Source organism: Procambarus clarkii, chromosome 39, assembly GCF_040958095.1.
Source record: "Procambarus clarkii isolate CNS0578487 chromosome 39, FALCON_Pclarkii_2.0, whole genome shotgun sequence".
NCBI lineage: Eukaryota > Metazoa > Arthropoda > Malacostraca > Decapoda > Cambaridae > Procambarus > Procambarus clarkii.
The window spans coordinates 19,127,209-19,147,284 of NC_091188.1; the positions used below are offsets into that span (position 1 = coordinate 19,127,209).

The window sequence follows — 20,076 nt, forward strand, 5'->3', positions numbered from 1 at the left end:
CTGAAGCCGTAAATGCCAAGACATTACTTCCGTTTAAAATTAAGCCGGAATAATCCTCAGGTATGTGGAGGATGTGGGAGGCCTTTGATCAACCACCGACTTCCTGCCCCGTCGACGGGGCCATCAGCCCTCAGTGTGCCCTCAGCCAAAATAATGTGAAACATGTATGTGGGTGTATTAAATATTTTAATTTATTATTTCCAAGATTTAGCTGTTAGCTCTTGGACCCCGCCTTTCTAAGCGTCGGTTGTCTAATGTACCGACTCTCGGCCTCTTTTCCTCCATCATATCTAAACAACATATATTTTTATCTAACACACTCACACATCCCCAAGATGCAGCCTTTAGCAGCTTCCTGACTTTCAGGTTCCTATTTACTGCAAGGTGAATAGAGGCATTAGTGTGTGTATGTTTGTGTCTGTGTGTGTGTGTGTGTGTGTACGTGTGTGTGTGTGTGTGTATACTCACCTAGTTGTGGTTGCGGGGGGTTGAGCTCTGGCTCTTTGGTCCCACCTCTCAACTGGCAATCAACTGATGTACATATTCGTTTGCCTTGTTCGGGTTGAATGTAGACACAGTAGTCGCTTCTGTATATATTTATTGAGTGAGGCAACAGGTGTATAACTGGCCAGCCGAGGTCCACCTACTCTGGGTCTGTGAGGATAACTGAGGCTGCTGGGAGCATGCTTGATGCTCCTCTGTCTGGCATGACGTCAGAGGCCTACTTGCCTGTGATTGGTTACATTTCAACTGACAGAATTTGAGTATAACACCGCTCGGACACGCTACCAAGTCGACGTCCCTTGTCGACAAGCTCTGGCTAGCTATATAGTTACAATGATACTGAAAGGACCTCGGTGGCATACAATAATGGCTTACATGTGAAATTTGCATAATAAAACATTGAAAGAAGATCAGGTGTGCGTAATACAAACAACTCGGCATATATGCACCAAAAAAAAAATTCATCATAATAGGTGAAAATCATGGTAACAATGCTTTGATTAAATCAGAGTATTAAGAACATGTGTATGTCTACTGATCAGATATGAACAATACAACTCAAGGTATTGCCTAAACAAAATTATTAACATGTGTCAATGGCATGTGCTTGAAAACCATACAAAATTAAACAATTATTACATTAATAGAACAAAGTTCTGACCTAACAACCACAATTGAATTTCAAGATAGATAATTTTTTTTTTTTCTCTTTTTTTTTTTCTGATATAATACAATATATTTACAAGACCAATGTACAATATATATAATGTGCAATATATTTACAAGCATATACAAGACCTGGATCAAGAAGACTAACATCTGCGTGATAGCAGTCAGGATTCACTGGCCTCAATGTGGTTGCTAGAACAATAATAACTCTTATGACAAGCACTGTAAAAATACAAATGGTAGTAGACTTAACAATGGCATCTAATTCATAACAAAATAAAGTTGAGAAAAACTATACATTATATATAATGGTAATAATAAGACACATGTGGTAGAAATACTGCAATTGAGTTTTTTTTTTTTTTTTTTTCAAAACAAACAGAATAACTACAGAGTGCATTCAATTATAAATTCTGCGGATATCTACACCTAGCTCATCCAGAGCACTATACAACTCTGGCTCTGACTGAAGGTCCGGAACAGATGAAACTTCATGTGACAAACTATCATCTTGAGAGATATCCTCGTTAACATCTAGCCAATGGACGTGTGGTGAGTGCACGGTTGAAACGAGAGGTCTAGATCTAAGATTATAATTGCTAGTATGGGGTTGCTGAACATCAAGTGGTCTGTCAACCACAGAAGGTGGTGTCCGAGTAGGAGTATCTGTCTGGGTAAGTTCATTGTCATCTTCCTCATCAGTCTCGTCAACAGTCATTTTAGCTAACTTCATGTGGTCTAAATGTTCATTTATATACTCTCCTGTTAACAAGTTCTTAAGTCTGTATTTGTTACCTTTAATAAGCTCGATTACCTTATATGGACCCAAAAATTTCTTAGTTAACTTGTACATAGGACCAGACCTGTGTTGGTTAAGTATCATTACTACAGATCCAATAGTTATTTTATTGGGTTTAGCTCGTGCATTCCTTGCTAGAGTGAACTCGGCTGTTGCTTTGGAAAGTTGTTCTCGTATTTTCTTGAATACTAATTGCATTTGTCTACGCTTCACTTGAACAAAATCATCTACGTTATATAAGGGAGTAGGAGGTACGTTAATCAATTCATTAGGGAGGATCTTATCTGTACCATAAAGAATAGCGTGAGGTGTGTCACCAGTAGAAACATTAATTGAAGAATTTATAGCACACTGAATTAAGGGTATAAAATCATCCCAATTGTTGTTATCAAAATTCAACGTGACTCTCAAGGCATCTAACACTTTCCTGTTAGTACGTTCAGCTAGTCCATTACTTGCCGGATGATAAGGCATGATGCTACATTTTTTGATGTTATATAAATCACACAAGCTAGTTAGAATACTATTACTGAATTCTGGACCATTATCTGAAAGGATTACTTTAGGCATACTATATCTACAAATTATTTGGTCATGGAATGCGCTGGCTATGGTTTCAGCTGTTTTGTTCGGGATAGGAACTAGTTCGCAAAACCGTGAAAAATTATCGACCATTACAAGCAAATGTTTGTTCCCTTTCTCTGTTTCCGCAAAATTTGTCAATAAGTCCATCGATATTCGTTCCCAAGGAGCTTTAGTTGCTGGGTACACCTGAATTGGATTAGGTCCTGAAACATGTCCCTTGTGCTGTAAACAAGTTAAACATCTGTCAACATAATGAGCAATCTCCTTAGCCATTTTTGGCCAAAAATATTTCAATCGACCTTGTTGGAGTGTACGATCCTTTCCTGGATGTGCACTTGCAGGAGCATCATGGATAATTTTTAACACAGTTGGTACCAAGACAGCTGGAACAACTAACTGACAACATTTCCTCGGGGCTGTCCCTAGCTTTACTACTCTACACAGTAAATTGTCCAACATAACTAGTTCTTTCAATGGTACTGGTGGTTTATGAATCGGGCGAGTGTCTTGCTTAGTCAAAAATTTAATGACGGGTGCCCATATGGGGTCTTGTCTTTGTTCCGTTTCTACTACTGTAGCATCTAATGCTGGGTAATTTAACTGAATCGCAGCTACGTGTCGAGAAAACGCATCGGCTACAACATTTTGCTTTCCTGGAATATATCCAAATGTGGGATTGAATTCTTGAATTGTGAGCAAATATCTAGCAAACTTTCCAACTGGATTCTTATTTTTGAACAAGGGAATTAATGGTTGGTGATCTGTAAGAACATGAACTGGGTAATTATAAATTGTATCCTTGAAATGTTTAAGTGCCCAAACAACTGCCAAGGCTTCTCGTTCTGTTGCACTATAAACTGGACACAGGAATGTATATAACTCCTATGGTAAAAGTTTAAAATAAAATGCTTAAAGGATAAATTTCAAGTTAGGTCTGGAGAAATTAAAAAAAATTATATTGCACAAATCCTTAACTGCTACTAAAACAAGGATTTCTTAATTCACTGGAATTTGAATTTACCAATAACACTCTAGGAGAACAATTAAAATTCAATGAAATTACTGTAAGAAGCAGGAATGTTGAAATCACACAGGAAAACTGTGGGGAGTGCAGTACTGAACCAGCTCCAATATTTAACAAGTCACTGAATGGTTAATTCACAGGATATTATGGGAATTATTACATAAGTCACTTTTTAACACTTGGCACGTTGTTCTCAACTAGCAATTACTTATCTCAGGGTTGTAATTTATGAGGATCACCAGTAGCCAAAGTAGGAGAAGCGTCGTGAAGATCTGAAGAGGCCCATGTGAGGCGTGTTTACAAACTGGATGCGACGGCAGCGCTCCTGGCGGCGGTGGCGCGAGACTCAGGGACCCCACACTGTTCAGGCTAGAGGCACGAAGATAAATTCTGACGACGACAATATTGCGACGATGGAATAACCAGTTGATACTTGCGACGATGGCTGACGACGATTGCAGTAGCTTGCACCCTCACGAAGCTTGATACTGTCAGCTTGGGTGGCGGTGGTGGTGGTGGTGGGTGTAATAGGTGGTTCCCACGTGGTGGCGCGAGGTTCAAAAATGGCTGGCGCGGGAAGCTTCCTTCCTCCTCACTGATGAGTGAGCGTTCTCAAAGGAAAATATTGACCCTTACTTCTAAAACGTTAGCCTGGAGTAGTGGTTGATGGCAGGACCCCGGTCTGGCACAATATTTGATGCGTGGGTGGCAGGATGGCGGCTTATGGCGGTGGCGGTGGCGGCTGGAACACGAGGCGATGCTGGGTACTTGAACTTTTCTTTCCAGAAAAAAATTTCTGGATCCCACTGCTGCTACCAGTATTCGTTTGCCTTGTTCGGGTTGAATGTAGACACAGTAGTCGCTTCTGTATATATTTATTGAGTGAGGCAACAGGTGTATAACTGGCCTAGCCGAGGTCCACCTACTCTGGGTCTGTGAGGATAACTGAGGCTGCTGGGAGCATGCTTGATGCTCCTCTGTCTGGCATGACGTCAGAGGCCTACTTGCCTGTGATTGGTTACATTTCAACTGACAGAATTTGAGTATAACATACAGATTCCTGAGCCTACTGGGCTCTATCATATCTGCATTTGAAACTGTGTATGGAGTCAGCCTCCACCACATCACTGCCTAATGCATTCCATCTATTAACTACTCTGACACTGAAAAAGTTCTTTCTAACATCCTAGTGGTTCATTTGGGTACTAAGTTTCCACCTGTGTCCCCTTGTTCGCCTACCACCCGTGTTAAACAGTTTATCTTTATGTACCCTATCAATTGCATTTCTCGCAGCCTGTCCTCGTAACTCATGCCTCTTAGTCCTGGGACTAGCCTATTGGCATACCACTAAACTTTTTCAAGCTTCGTCTTGTGCTTTTTTTTTTTTTTTTTTTTTTTTTGAGATATATACAAGAGTTGTTATATTCTTGTACAGCCTAGTACTAAGTATATGGTGTTTGGCTAGATAAGAGTAAAACTGCTTGTAGATAAGTTTTTCAAAAAATGTTGACAAGTTAGGCAGGATTGATATAGGTCTGTAGTTGTTAACATCTGTGAGATCACCACATTTGTGTACAGGGGTAACTCGCTTTTTTAGGATAACTGGAAAGGTTTGGAGTTCAAGTTCAAGTAGCTTTTCAAAAAATGTTGACAAGTTAGGCAGGATTGATATAGGTCTGTAATTGTTAACATCTGTGAGATCACCACATTTGTGTACAGGGGTAACTCGCTTTTTTTAGGATAACTGGAAAGGTTTGGAGTTCAAGTGACCTGTTGAAGAGCATGAGAATTCTTTGGAGACAATTCCTAACCTATACTTCTTCTCAAGGTCATGTTTTTTATTAATGGGTTTAAGTATTCCCTTTGTAAGCAAGGGATTGTTAAGCCTTTTGGTTATGCTTACAAAAAAGTCACAGGACAGACATTATCAGCAGCAGTTATAAAATTGTCAATAGCAGTTTCATTGTGCAGCCTAAAACTTAACTCCCTTGACTCTAGAGGTATATATATTAGGTTTAGGTTAGGTTTTTTTAATTAAACCAGCCAGGATGAGTGAAGCCATGAAGGGCGTTTTTATTAATTAAAACACCCAAATGTTGGGTGCTTCAGGTGTTGTTCCTCTTGGATGATCTTGTACCTCTCTGTCTCACACCTGTAAGAATGAGTGATATGGTTAAGGGGGAAACAAAGTGCAGGCAAGGCAATGGAGGCCAGTAGTAATCTTAGGGCTAGGATAATTAGAAATTAGAGAAATTAAGTAAGAGAAATTAGCAAGAGAAATCAGGTAAAATTTATTATACTTAACTTTTGTATCATCAGTTTAGTAGTAATTCTTCATCTTCATCATCATCATCTTCACTGTCACAAAGCTCCAGGTAGGGCTCGGAAACATCAACATCCTCTTCCTGGTATCCAAATAAACGCTTTGCATCACTCAGCTTGTCAGAACACAACTTTTGCCCTTGCTTCAAAAGAGCCAAGATTCCACTCTTATTTTTGGTTGATAGGTGCTTCTCTTCAATAGTGTACTTGTTAGGATCCTGTAATATATAGACTATTTAATGGGGTTTAAGACATTTACAAATTGCCCTGAAAATACTAAAGAAATTAGAATAAATAAATAAAGTTTTCGGTAAAAGTTCAAATATATGTAAAACACACCAGTACAGTATATGAAAACCATGGAATTGTCTACCTGTCAAAGTTGTAAATAGCAAGACTTTACTCAAGTATAAAATTCTGCTGGATAAATGTTTATGAAGAACTGAATTGCAACACACATTTAGGCTGTTAGCTTACCTTGCTTAGATATGAAGGAAAAATTCCACATAACAACTCTTCAGTATGTTCGGTTAAAATCTCTCTCTTATTCTTGTAATATGCGAGATAATGCAGCATTTCTTGAACAGTGTGTTGTTGCTCTTCTCTGGATCTCTTCTGAAGCTCCACATCTTCTACTGCCTTCTTTTTTTGAGCAAGGGACACTAATAAAAGAGGAAAATTATATTTACTGCAAGTAAACTACAACTCAATTTAATGTAATTACAGTTTAGGTACTTGCATTATACATACTATACATAGTTTATTGTGCAGTATCAACCTGATAAAAACCTACGGATTATGATACTGCACCTATTTTACAAACAGTAGTGATGATATTTTACTTCAAAAATAAGTAAAGCTTATCCATTATGCATGCTAAATGTTAGTTATCTTGATAAGGCCGAATTGTAACCCCTGATAAAATGAGATGTAGTTACATACCATTTTGGCTATGATGAGGCAATAAATTGTGCCATGGCAGGATACCTTCTATTGCATCCTTTTCACTGAGAATTTCAGAGTTTTCACTATTGTAGATTTTTATGAAGCCTTGAAGCTTTTTCCTATCACACTCATTTCTGTGCCGGAGTGAAGAGCGCATTTTACTGGATGCTGCAAATAAAGTTTTTTGGCTGAAAGTTTTAAAGTTGTTAAAAAAATTTCCTCATCATTTACCTACATAGAAATTATAGACAAGAGCTAAATAGAAATTGCTTCAGAGTTAACAAAGAAATAGTAAGCCTACCTGCATCAGTGGCAATCAGATTTTTGCGATGCCTGATAGAGTCTGCAACTGCCTCGATAGAATATTTTATGTTCTTCGAGGTTGTTCCAGTGTTTAACTCTAACTCCTTACAAATCATTTGTAGGTCAGATCGCCATTCTTGAATCAATGACTTTTGAACATCAAGTTTGTCGATCTCATTTGAAACTGTTATTTCCGTCTCTCTGGCCTATTTGAAAATATAATAAATTTAATGAACAAATCACATTAACCATGATGAGTGGTTCGAACCTATGGGCTTGGCATTCCCAGATGCTTGCTGTAGTTGAATGCGCCACAACATGGTCAAAAGAATTGCAACCTAGGGTACTAATGAACCCACAATTCAATTTTTGTTAATTATGCACCCCCATACCCATTCCATGGGCGGTTGTGCATGCAGTTTCCCATGTACTTGGTCTGTGTCCTCCAGTAGTTTTACCTCTGATGGCCCTTTCAATACACATAGAATTCATATTATTGTGATATATCAATACATGGAGAAAGACATTGAAATGGGGGCATCAAAGGCAGAACTACTGAATGACAGAGACCGAGTTCATGGGGGAATTGTGTGAAACCTGGTTTGGCTTCAGTGGAAGCCTTGGGATCCTTGTGGGTGCAGTAGTACTCCAAGTTGCAATTCATCTGACCATGTCGTGGCGTAGTGAACTAGAGCATGCATCTGAGAGCACTCAGTGCATGGGGTTCAAACCCTCATCACAGTTCCCGTGATATATCACGATACTGTGATTTCTCTGTGAACACATTTGATATATCTCGGAATCATACATTTAGGTTAATTAAATACTATATACTTTATACAAATTAACCTTATTGATATATTGAAAAAGTTCAAGCAGTTAATTCAAGGAAATGGTCGCTAATTTATAATGGAAAATATATGTAGTACATGATCTGAACACATAACTAACCTATAAATGCATTATAATACCTTTCACATATAAATGCATTATAATAAGTTTCAAAATAAATACAAATAAATAAAATAAATATATATTATTTTTAGTACCTTTCTGAGTCGAGTAACTAATGCACGAGCCAGTCCATCAATTTTTCGATGGTTCCAAAAGACTGCACCCTCTGTGAGTTCTTCTGTTCTTTCTGAGAAAAATATTTATAGCAATGAACATCTTGAAGAGCATAGATTAATAACAGTTTCATAACATACCTTTACTCACCACGACCAACTCAAGTTTGACCAATATGTTTTCATTCTTTTATTGATTATTTGAGGGAGTTGATACTTATTGAATACTGAATACAAATCGCATTATACTGATTACAGGGCAGGTAAAATAATAAAAAACTTGATCAGATGAACCATATAAACAAATACCAGCTTTCAGCATGTTTTTAGTTGTAGAGTTGTATCGTGAGAGGTATGCAAACACTTGCTCTGCCTCTTCCCCTAAAGTCATGCCACTTCCTTCTTGCCACCGCCCTCCATACAATACCTTTAACATAAAAGTATACAGTAAAAAAAAATTCAAATTATTGTACAAAAATTAAAAGCCTCCTACTATATTAAATGATACGTATATCATTAATCTTAAACAATCAGAAATCTTAAATTTTTTACACAAACTGTACTTATTATATTTAATGTAATGTATACATTACATTAAATTTAATTAGTATACATAAATGTAATGTTATATTTTTATTTACCTGACAATACCAAGCATGTCCTTTTGCATGTAGGACTCCTAAAAATGGCTTTGCTTGACCAATGTGAAAATGTGATTGTTTCTGAGCCACAGTTAAGGCCCATGGCCAATATTTGCAAATTATGTCTTGACAAATAAACTTTACGTATTTGAAATACATAATTTGCAAATAGTGGGCATAACTGTACAGCTCTCCTTGATACATATTCAAGGTGTGGAGGATAATACCATGTCGACAGGAGGCCATGCTGATTCCTGTTTCATCCAAACTTTGGAATGAAAGAGGCTTATTTTGAGCAGCTTTCCATGTAGACACTCCACACGTGTGCTTACTCTGTTTGTTAAACAAAAATATTTATAGTAACTAAATACCCAGTTGGTGAGCATGATTATAATTATGTAGGACGGGTAGAAGGTAGAGATTATTTTGCGCGATAGGCATTGTTGTTGCACATAAGAATTTCTATGGGTTATATTTCCTTATTCAATATATATAAACTATAATGAAAAAATAAAAAAATGGCCACCATATGTTATAGTCGCCAAACAGTTATTAGGTAAAATTGAAGGTTTCTCAATATATAATAAAACTCACCTTAGTTTTCAAGCTCTGAATAGTGCCAACATGAGCTTGAACATCTTCATCTTTGCTGAAGATACTATCAGAATAATAGGGGTTTCTGATACCTCTGCAATGATAATTCAGAAATAATTATTTATTGTCTGTAACCACTATAATATTAAACAATGGGTAATGGGGTATCAAAAAATGTTTTATATGAAGAATTCTGATGCACTGCTAAATTTTACATAAAACAAAAATTTACATGGTGTTAGATAAATAAAATGATGATATGGATGCAATTGAAAGGCAAACTATAAAGACATACTCAGTTAAAAAATATGTCATATGACAATGTATATTTATATGTGCATACTTTATTTATAAGAACATTAATTTGAAGACAATATAATTCATTATAATATAGTGTGTGTAGAGAACAAAAGAATACTATACATTAAGTATCTGTAAAGCACATTTTATTACCTCCCAACTTTGTTGTAACGATACAGCTTCTTGTTGCCATCAATATGTACTGCTAAAGGGGTTTTATCACAAGCAGGACACTCATTGTCAGCTTCTCCTCTAATTTTTCTCAGCTCATATTGCTGGAATCGCCATTCGAAGAACACTCTCTTCGAAGTTATATAATTAATGGGTCCAATCTAGGAATAGAATTTTTTAGATGGTGACATTTAAAATGCATATTATGACATAAGATAAATAAACAAAAAAAACATTCCATTTTGTGTTTGAACAAAATTAAAAACTAATTATTAATAAATGAATATACATTACTACAAAATTTTGATAATTTTTGTATTGAAATATAAAACTGAAAATATTAAGAATAACGGTATCAAAACATACACGCCCACGAGAAGCACCAAAGGATTCCAGTGCAGTGACTAATGCCCGAAATGATGTTCCGGGACAATTTCTTTTGATATGGTGCCATGATTCAAGCAGACTGGTGCTGTAGAATGTGCTGCTCTTTCCTAATGATGAATAGAAACCAGACTTGTGCATGGTCTTGCCTAGTTGTTGATGCTCATATCCACAGTGGCATGTATAGATTGGAGTATAGAGGTCATACCTTCCTGTAGTTTAAAATACAGTGCATTGAGTGGTGTGGCGACTTGCTAAAATAGTGATGTAAAAATTAACATTTATAGCAACAAAAATTTCAAAATGTATTGTGATTCAGGAATATCCGGTAATGGAAATAAAAGGGTAAATTTTAAAGTTTATTTACCCATTATAGTGATGAAGATGCAGAGATTGCTGGAGCTTGAAATTTTAAACTTGCAATCTGTGCAGTTGGGGCAAGAATTTGGTGGTTGGGCTGGTACAACAGGTTCTGGTAACAAAGAAAAGGAAGACAGTTTGACAAAATGAGTTTTATGGAAAAGAATTTCAGACTGAATATTTCATTGTTTCTTGATTGTACAAAATATTGACATTATTCTCCAGATAATGACTGAGAAATTCACAGAAAAGAAACAATCAGACGATTAAATCAATCTATAAAACCAAGTGTCAGGTTTAAACTTTAAGACTTCTCCAAATGTTGTAATGACTGAAATGAAACATTTATTCATTTTATTTTGTTATACCAAGATAATCGTAGCTCTAGACTGGGATTGGGAAGTAGAAGTAATCTCGGAACAAAGTACGGATTTTATACAGGTATCGTATACTTACTCCAGTGAAAGATATTTCCTTCAGGGCACACAGTTTGTGTCGGGTCTAATGGCTCATAAAAGCCATTTTTCCAATATAATCTGTGGTGGAAAGGCATGAGAAAATGTTGCATTTGGTCACAAATGTGACACAAAAATGCAAAACAGTCTTCACATTTGATGCTTGCCTCACAATTTGTACATTGTACACAAATTTTACCTGATGAAAAAAGGGGTAATTATTTATACTAATTTTAAATACTGTATACCTAACATTTTAAACAATCTGAAGTCTAAATGTATTAATAGAGTGTCATTAATTTGCATATGATGCTTATTATACAGTATAACCTTAATGAACACAGCAATATTTAATTTACCTTTATCTGGAACACCCAACTCAGACAATGTCCAATCGAACAGCATTGCCCTGCTTTCTCCCCAATTAATCTCTGCATTTTTTCTTCTTTTTTGCCAGTCAGAAACACTTGGCTGAGAATCTTTAATTTGTTCAAGTTCTGCAGCAAGTACTTTGAAATATGGGATTAAAAATTAGTAAGAAAAATTTGTAAGTGAAAGGAATGATTAGTATAATATGTTAAACAAAATTTCATAGGCATTAAGCACAATTTTGGTACATAATATTTATGACGTGTGTCCATTAAATAAACCCTCATTTAAATACCAACAAATGATGTTGGGACATACCAACATCAAATGATTCCAAAGTTTCTTCACCAGCTGCCAAATAACTTTGAGTGTACGTTCTGCCACTAGTAGAATAGCCCGCATTTTGAATGTGTGGTGGTGAAAGTATAGCAGGCAGAATGTCTGGGTGGCACATTTGAAGATTTAAGCATGGTACATAATTGCAAATTGTATACAAGTATTAATATTTTCAGACAAATCTCAAGATATTACTATAACTAACTTTATGCTACCAAGTTGTTCAGTGTTATAGTAATTTAATCTCCATAATTGTCTAGCATACACTTAAAAATAGGCAACAAATATTATTGGAAAGTACACAAATAACAGCTGTAGAAATATTGTTAAAAAAATAATAGAAGATTACCATCAGATTGGGGTGCAGCTGGTCTTTGTTTTGAATTAATGTGTGATACATCCTGTATGTTATCTTTTTTTCTGTTTCTTGTTTGTCACCTTTATTGAGTTTGGTTCCTCCACGTTTAAGAGTCTCTTCAAGTACTCATTTCTTTGTATCATTGCAGCACGTGCTTTCTGGTACTCACGTTCAAGATGTTCTCTAGTCATCACTGCTATTCTCCGGTGAAATTCTGAAGAGAAAATAATAGTGTTCGAAGGAAAAGTACAAGAACAAAACAAGAAAATTATGCTTATGCAAAATTATGCTACAATGTACCTATTAATAATCTTAAAATTTGCTACAAATTACCTACTTATAATTATGTGTTAAATTATGGACTTTCCCATAATGATATGCATGTTAGTGGCATTACCTATACTGCCTACCTGGAGCCCCCTAGAGAGATAGTGACACAAGTTAAGGTAATCCCTTTAGTAAGGTGCTGGGTCAACATAAATAAGCTATAACTAATAAGGACACAAATCAATATGTTCATTTAACAGTGGTATTAACATTTATATAAATATAGCTAAGAATAAGTTTTTACAAGTGTAACAAAGTGAAAGAAATGTATGAAAATTTTGATGATATATTAAAATGCTCATTGATTGAACTTGTCTTCCTATATATAAAGTATAAAAATAGTAAACACAGTACCATTATTGTTGTCTGTAGTTATTTTTGGAACATCTGGTATGTACAGCATACTGTCAAAATCCGATGATCTATCTGAAAAATTGATTGGTAGCGTAAATATTTGAATTCATTGCATAGCCTTTTATACAAACAAAAAAGAAAAATTGTACAGAAAAGCTAACACAACATTATAACACCTTTCTGTGGTACTTTCTATGGTACAAAAGAAAACAAACCTTAATTATAAAGGAAAATAAACTGACAGAAGAACTATGAATACTGCTGAAAATACTTTCCACAAAATATCTGAACCAAGGGATAGTACCCCGAGATTTGAAATATGAAAATTTCACCCTTACAGTATTTAAAAAAAAAGCAGAAAGAGTTAAGCACAAAACTAATGTCCGATCAGCTAGGTATAACACATCTGCAAGCTCATGGCGAAAATCCTAAGGGAGGGAATCATTTACCATCTTTCAGTGAAAAATCTTATTCAATCGACACACCATGGTCTTCTTAAAAACAGATGCTACCTTATAAACCTCCTCACTTTTGGGACATGGTAACATGGTACTCAGATAAAGGGTTTCCGGTGGATGTAGTATACATGGATTATGCTAAAGACTTTAATAAGGTACCACATGGAAGACTAGCAAGGAAATTACAGGTTCATGAAAAAAATTGTAAAGTGCACAAAACAATAGTTAAAACAAAGAGAGCAAAAGGTCATACTAAATGGGAATGAATATGAAGAAATGTGTTAAGTTGAGTACCTCAGGGGTCCATTTTTAAGTCTAAAATATTTTTCATATATTGAACATCTATGATATAGAAAAGAATATAATCTAATCAACCACATCCTCATATTTGCAAATGCCTGGCATTTCACGAGCACTTTGTCCGGGGTTTATATTCTAGCCGGGGAGGATTTACTGGGTTAGGCTAACCTAACCTAACTTAACCAAACCAAACCAAGTATCTCAAGTTACAAATATCTCTGGGAATTCATAATATCTGCTGTTGTAGAATTGACAAAATGGACAGTGTCAACAAAATTATTCCCACATACTCCGTCACTATGTGATGGAGTACACATAGAATAGGGACTGAATTGTCCCTGACAGGGACAATTCTGTAACAAATGTTCTAGCATAAAACTTTGTACAGTTTAGTAATTCCTTACCATTTGATTTACTAGGTAGATCCATGTTTGGTGAAGTTTTATAGCTGGAGCTGGAAGATCCTGTCGAGATGACTTCTTCAAAGAGAATAGCTTCAACACACATTGTGTCTTGAGTCTACCAGTACTTGGCCTACAGTTACCAGATCTGATTTACAGAAACTAGTGAACTATGGAGATAAGATTGTTAATAATATACTTTTTTTGAGATTCATATGACTTGCAGCTTAAAAACCAATCTTATTTTAAAATAGTACACTAAAGTACATAGCAAATTGCGAAATTCGTAGTTTTTTAACTACTTTAAAGCTAAATTCTCAAGCTTTGAAAATAAGCACAATTTGCTATTTTAAGCGGAATCTGGCAACTCTGATTTAGCATGTAAACATTGACTTGCATTCACAATGTAGTTATTTATTTTTCAACAATTTAAAACGAGTTATGAAAATACATACATTGGTACATTATTGCAAAGGCACTATACTATATATATATATATATAAATTGTTGCAAGTCGAGCAACAAATATTTTACATTGAACAACAAATGAGATTGGAAAAGCAGTATTGCCAAAATAGACCCCAGACACACCCTGTGGGTAGTAATGGACCCCCATACCGACCCTATGAGGGGTAGTGGACCCCATAATAACACTATGGGCGATAGTGGACACTATACAAACACTATGGGCGGTAGTTGACTTCATAGAGACCCTGTGGGCGGTAAGGGACCCCCTATCGACCCTGTGGGCGGCAGTGGACCCCCTATCGATCCTGTGGGCGGCAGTGGACCCCCTACCGACCCTGTGGGCGGCAGTGGACCCCTACCGAACGTGTGGGCGGCAGTGGACCCCCTACCGACCCTCTGGGCGGCAGTGGACCCCCTATCGATCCTGTGGGCGGTAGTGGACCCCCCCCATATCGACCCTGTGGGCGGCAGTGGACCCCCTATCGATCCTGTGGGCGGCAGTGGACCCCCTACCGACCCAGTGGGTGGCAGTGGACCCCCTGCCGACCCTGTGGGCGGTAGTGGACCCCTACCGACCCTGTGGACGGTAGTTGACTTCATAGCGACCCTGTGGGCGGTAGTGGACCCCATACCGACCCTGTGGGTGGCGGTGGACCCCATACCGACTCTGTGGGCGGCAGTGAACCCTATATACTAATCCTGTGGGCGATACTGTACCCTATAGTCATCCTGTGGGGGCAATGGATGCCATACATATCCAGTGGGTGTTATTGTACCCCATACTTATTCTGTGGGTGGTTGGAGCCCCATACCCATCCTGTGGGTTATAGTGGACCCCATACTCATCCTGTGGGTGGTATTGGACCCCATACCTATCCTGTGGGTGGTTGTGAGCCCATACCCATCCTGTCGGTGGTAGTGGACGCAATACACATCCAGTGGATGGTATTGGATCCCATACCCTTCCTGTGGGTGGAAGTGATCCCCATACCATTCCTGTGGGTGGATGTGACCCCCATACTCATCCTGCGGGTGTTATTGGACCCCTTACCCACCTAACAGGTGGTAGTGGACCCTATACTAATCCTATAGTTTCCAATAATCCACACCATACCATCCTGTTTGCAGTAGTTTACCCTATATACATTCCAACATAACATCGTTTTCTGTTAGCGTTCCTACAAAACATTCTTTAAAGATTTCTAAAGCACAAACTATGGTATATAATATTGATTGGTGAAGCACTTATTCTATGTAATAATTTATTGTGCTTATTATAATTTACTAAGAACAACTAATATTTCTCAAAACAAAACTACGAGCCTTCAATAGGATGTAGCTGATCTGTAATATTATAAGAGCATGGACAATAGTAGGTGAATTTCACAACCCATGTGGGACCTGAAAACTACAATTTTCGTTATAATTGAACCAATCACGACTATTCAGCTATCTACGTTGATGGACGAGTACTGTGAGACGTAAATTGGTACGTGAGGAAGAGTTTGAGCCTTGGTAAAAAAGTTAACTGGGAATATATCACATATGTACTAAATCACATTCCACATATTGACTTTAAGCACTAGTCATATATGTACTGTCTTGTGTGAGAACGGGTTGGAGGGGGACACAGGAGGGTTGCTGTGGCCGGGTACACAAGGGGGGGGGGTGGTGGGGAGGACGGTGGAGGGGGACACAGGAGGGTTGCTGTGGCCGGGTACACAAGGGGGGGGGGGTGGTGGGGAGGACGGTGGAGGGGGACACAGGAGGGTTGCTGTGGCCGGGTACACAAGGGGGGGGGGATGGTGGGGAAGACGGTGGAGGGGGACACAGGAGGGTTGCTGTGGCCGGGTACACAAGGGGGGGGATGGTGGGGAAGACGGTGGAGGGGGACACAGGAGGGTTGCTGTGGCCGGGTACACAAGGGGGGGGATGGTGGGGAAGACGGTGGAGGGGGACACAGGAGGGTTGCTGTGGCCGGGTACAGCTAGTATTTAATAATAATATTTTACTACATCGACATATCAGGCTGAATAATATATATTAAATTATTTGGAAATATATATTCTCAGTTAATACGATTTATTCCTCAATGACAGAAATAAAACTATAATGTCTTTGTTAAAATGCTAATTCAACTAGTAGATCATAATTATGGAGGATATCCTTAGGAGCAGTGTTGAGGGTTCGAACCCACGCGGTGGGTGTTCCCACGCACACGTTTCTAGCCACTAGACCACGACGAGTGCGTGGGAACACCCACCGCAAAGGTTCGAACCATCATCACTGCTCTTACTGATTTTCACATTGATGCAGTCACGTTAGTGTAAATACTCTTTGTGTATCAAAATTGTTAATATCACTGGTCCAGGCTTACGCTGTCATTGGAACATCACCCACATCAATGCAGCTTAAGACAAATTACTGATCAAGATATAATCAGTTGTATAAACAAGGTGTTACTAACCTCTTTGCTCTCCCGCCACGAGTTCCTCTGTGTAGGGCACAAGGAACTGTCCTGCTCAGTCCCCGACCATCTTTGTGGTTGGGCACCATTCCTTCCTCCCGTTCCATCCCAAAATACTTATCCTGATCCCTTCCAAGTGCTATAAAGTCGTAATGGCTTGGCGCTTTCCCCTGATAATTAAAAAAATAGGAGTGATCGATTTGCCAACTGGGAGCAGTAACAGCCGGGCAGTTCATCTTGCGAGGGATTTTGACAAAATTACTTTCAAACCAGATTTCATTTTGCAGCATAATCTTCAACGAAGCAATAAAAGGTTTATCTGAAACTGACCGAAACCCTGGACGAAATTCCTCGAGAGAAAAGAATTGCTTGTTGTTGCATTTAAAAGAAGATAACATTGATTCATCTCGAAATGTTCATTGGGAGTTTTCAAAAAAAAATTCTTAATTTAATGGACAATTATTATTGTGCAATAAAATTATCTGAAATTGAATAGAGCCATTAATATATTCCTTAGCTGTGTGTTGCTTGAGATAAAGGTGTAACAAGCTGTGTGGTGCTTGACTCACAGGTGTAGACCAGCTGTGTGGTGCTTGAGACACAGGTGTAACCAGCTGTGTGGTGCTTGAGACAGGTGTAGACCAGCTGTGTGGTGCTTGAGACACAGGTGTAGACCAGCTGTGTGATGCTTGAGACACAGGTGTAGACCAGCTGTGTGGTGCTTGAGACACAGGTGTAGACCAGCTGTGTGGTGCTTGAGACACAGGTGTAGACCAGCTGTGTGGTGCTTGAGACACAGGTGTAGACCAGCTGTGTGATGCTTGAGACACAGGTGTAGACCAGCTGTGTGGTGCTTGAGACACAGGTGTAGACCAGCTGTGTGATGCTTGAGACACAGGTGTAGACCAGCTGTGTGATGCTTGAGACACAGGTGTAGACCAGCTGTGTGTTGCTTGAGACACAGGTGTAGACCAGCTGTGTGGTGCTTGAGACACAGGTGTAGACCAGCTGTGTGGTGCTTGAGACACAGGTGTAGACCAGCTGTGTGGTGCTTGAGACACAGGTGTAGACCAGCTGTGTGGTGCTTGAGACACAGGTGTAGACCAGCTGTGTGGTGCTTGAGACACAGGTGTAGACCAGCTGTGTGTTGCTTGAGACAGGTGTAGACCAGCTGAGTGTTGCTTGAGACACAGGTGTAGACCAGCAATGTGTTGCTTGAGACACAGGTGTAGACCAGCTGTGTTTTGCTTGAGACACAGGTGTAGACCAGCTGTGTGGTGCTTGAGACACAGGTGTAGACCAGCTGTGTGATGCTTGAGACACAGGTGTAGACCAGCTGTGTGATGCTTGAGACACATGTGTAGACCAGCTGTGTGATGCTTGAGACACATGTGTAGACCAGCTGTGTTTTGCTTGAGACACAGGTGTAGACCAGCTGTGTTTTGCTTGAGACACAGGTCTAGAACAGCTGTGTGTTGCTTGAGACACATGTGTAGACCAGCTGTGTGGTGCTTGAGACACAGGTGTAGACCAGCTGTGTGGTGCTTGAGACACAGGTGTAGACCAGCTGTGTGGTGCTTGAGACACAGGTGTAGACCAGCTGTGTGGTGCTTGAGACACAGGTGTAGACCAGCTGTGTGGTGCTTGAGACACATGTGTAGACCAGCTGTGTGGTGCTTGAGACACAGGTGTAGACCAGCTGTGTGGTGCTTGAGACACAGGTGTAGACCAGCTGTGTGGTGCTTGAGACACAGGTGTAGACCAGCTGTGTGGTGCTTGAGACACAGGTGTAGACCAGCTGTGTGGTGCTTGAGACACAGGTGTAGACCAGCTGTGTGATGCTTGAGACACAGGTGTAGACCAGCTGTGTGATGCTTGACACACATGTGTAGACCAGCTGTGTGATGCTTGAGACACAGGTGTAGACCAGCATTGGTCTGCGGGTCTTCACGATAATCAGATAAAAATAAGGATGCTGGTGCCGGGGAGAAGATATTTGGAGTGAGTCTTAATCTTATGACAGTTATGTGCGAGTTGTTTTTGGACGTTGGAATATGACAGGTGTGTGGGGGTATGTGAGAGGTGTGGTTACGTTAGAGGTGCTGAGTATGTGATAGGTTTGCGGTGAGAGTAGAGGGCGTTGTGACAGGTGTGGGGGTTGTGACAGGTAATATGGGTGACGTGACAGGTAGTATGGGTGACGTGACAGGTAGTATGGGTGACGTGACAGGTGTGGGGGTACATGAGAGGTGTGGTGGTAGATGTCTAGATAAATAAAAAACAGTCGATACAATGAGAGTTGAAGCGGAAGAGATCCCGAGGAGCCCCAGAGGTGCGGAAGGCAGACTCGCACGGAAGAGGTTGTACAGAATGTAACAACTGATTGAGGCGGCAAAGAAATCACAGAGTGGCGAGATCCTCACGTACGATGAACGTAGATGAGGAGTAGAACGTAGAGAAGGTGAAGAAGGGCAGGGCAGAGAAGCAAGGAAGAGGCGGGAGAAGAGGAAGAGGAAGAGGGCTCAAGGATGTGAGGGGGATCTTAGCAGAAGAGACAAGACCAGCCAAAACAAAATCTAATCTTTCCAGAGCTTGATGTAAGGATAAAAGTCATTTACCTCCTGCAGCCATCAAAGGGCGCCTCTAATCTCACCGCTTAACGCTTCATTTAAGCTTCTTTAGCGACATCTTTTGACTGATGAGCGGGAGAAAGCTGAGAGAGAAGAGGGGGGAGGAATGGCAACCAGAGAAACGGAACGGAACTGAGAAGAGATAGGAGAGGAAAAGAACATGAGCACAGGGAAGGAAATAAGTAGAGAAAGAGAGAGAAGGAGAGAGAGTAACATCAAATATATCCACAGCTGGCAGAGTCCTCGTGGAAGGAGACAGGCCGGAGAGGAAGGGGATCAGGATAGCAGACAAGATGGATGGAGGCAGTGTGACTCCACCATGCTACAAATATAACGGCGTTATCCTCATTTGCACACTGGTCTCTCACAAACCTTTGACCAACTGGGGCCACTGACTCACCTTCAAGACTACCGACTCACCCTCAAGACTACCGACACACCCTCAAGACTACCGACACACCCTCAAGACTACCGACACACCCTCA

General features: G+C 39.4%; 1 protein-coding gene across 1 annotated transcript; it reads right to left on the reverse strand.

The window, feature by feature from the left end:
• Positions 1-5,886: 5,886 nt before the first annotated feature.
• LOC138372768 (uncharacterized) lies at positions 5,887-9,250 on the reverse strand. Its single transcript, XM_069338390.1, has 7 exons — positions 8,860-9,250; positions 8,528-8,645; positions 8,201-8,292; positions 7,150-7,357; positions 6,846-7,016; positions 6,381-6,565; positions 5,887-6,121 (listed from the first exon to the last, which is right to left on the reverse strand). Exons 1-7 carry the CDS (start codon positions 9,103-9,105, stop codon positions 5,897-5,899), a joined length of 1,245 nt encoding a protein of 414 aa, XP_069194491.1. The 5' UTR covers positions 9,106-9,250; the 3' UTR covers positions 5,887-5,896.
• Positions 9,251-20,076: the final 10,826 nt, after the last annotated feature.

Bases quoted from the DNA above. Each gene is read 5' to 3' on its own strand.
- LOC138372768 (XM_069338390.1), bottom strand. From the start codon at position 9,105: ATGGCCTCCTGTCGACATGGTATTATCCTCCACACCTTGAATATGTAT. The intron at 7,017-7,149 runs GTAGGCTTACTA...CTTTATTTGCAG, and splicing joins TCTGATTGCCACTGATGCAG to CATCCAGTAAAATGCGCTCT. The intron at 6,566-6,845 runs GTATGTAACTAC...CTCTTTTATTAG, and splicing joins GCCTCATCATAGCCAAAATG to TGTCCCTTGCTCAAAAAAAG.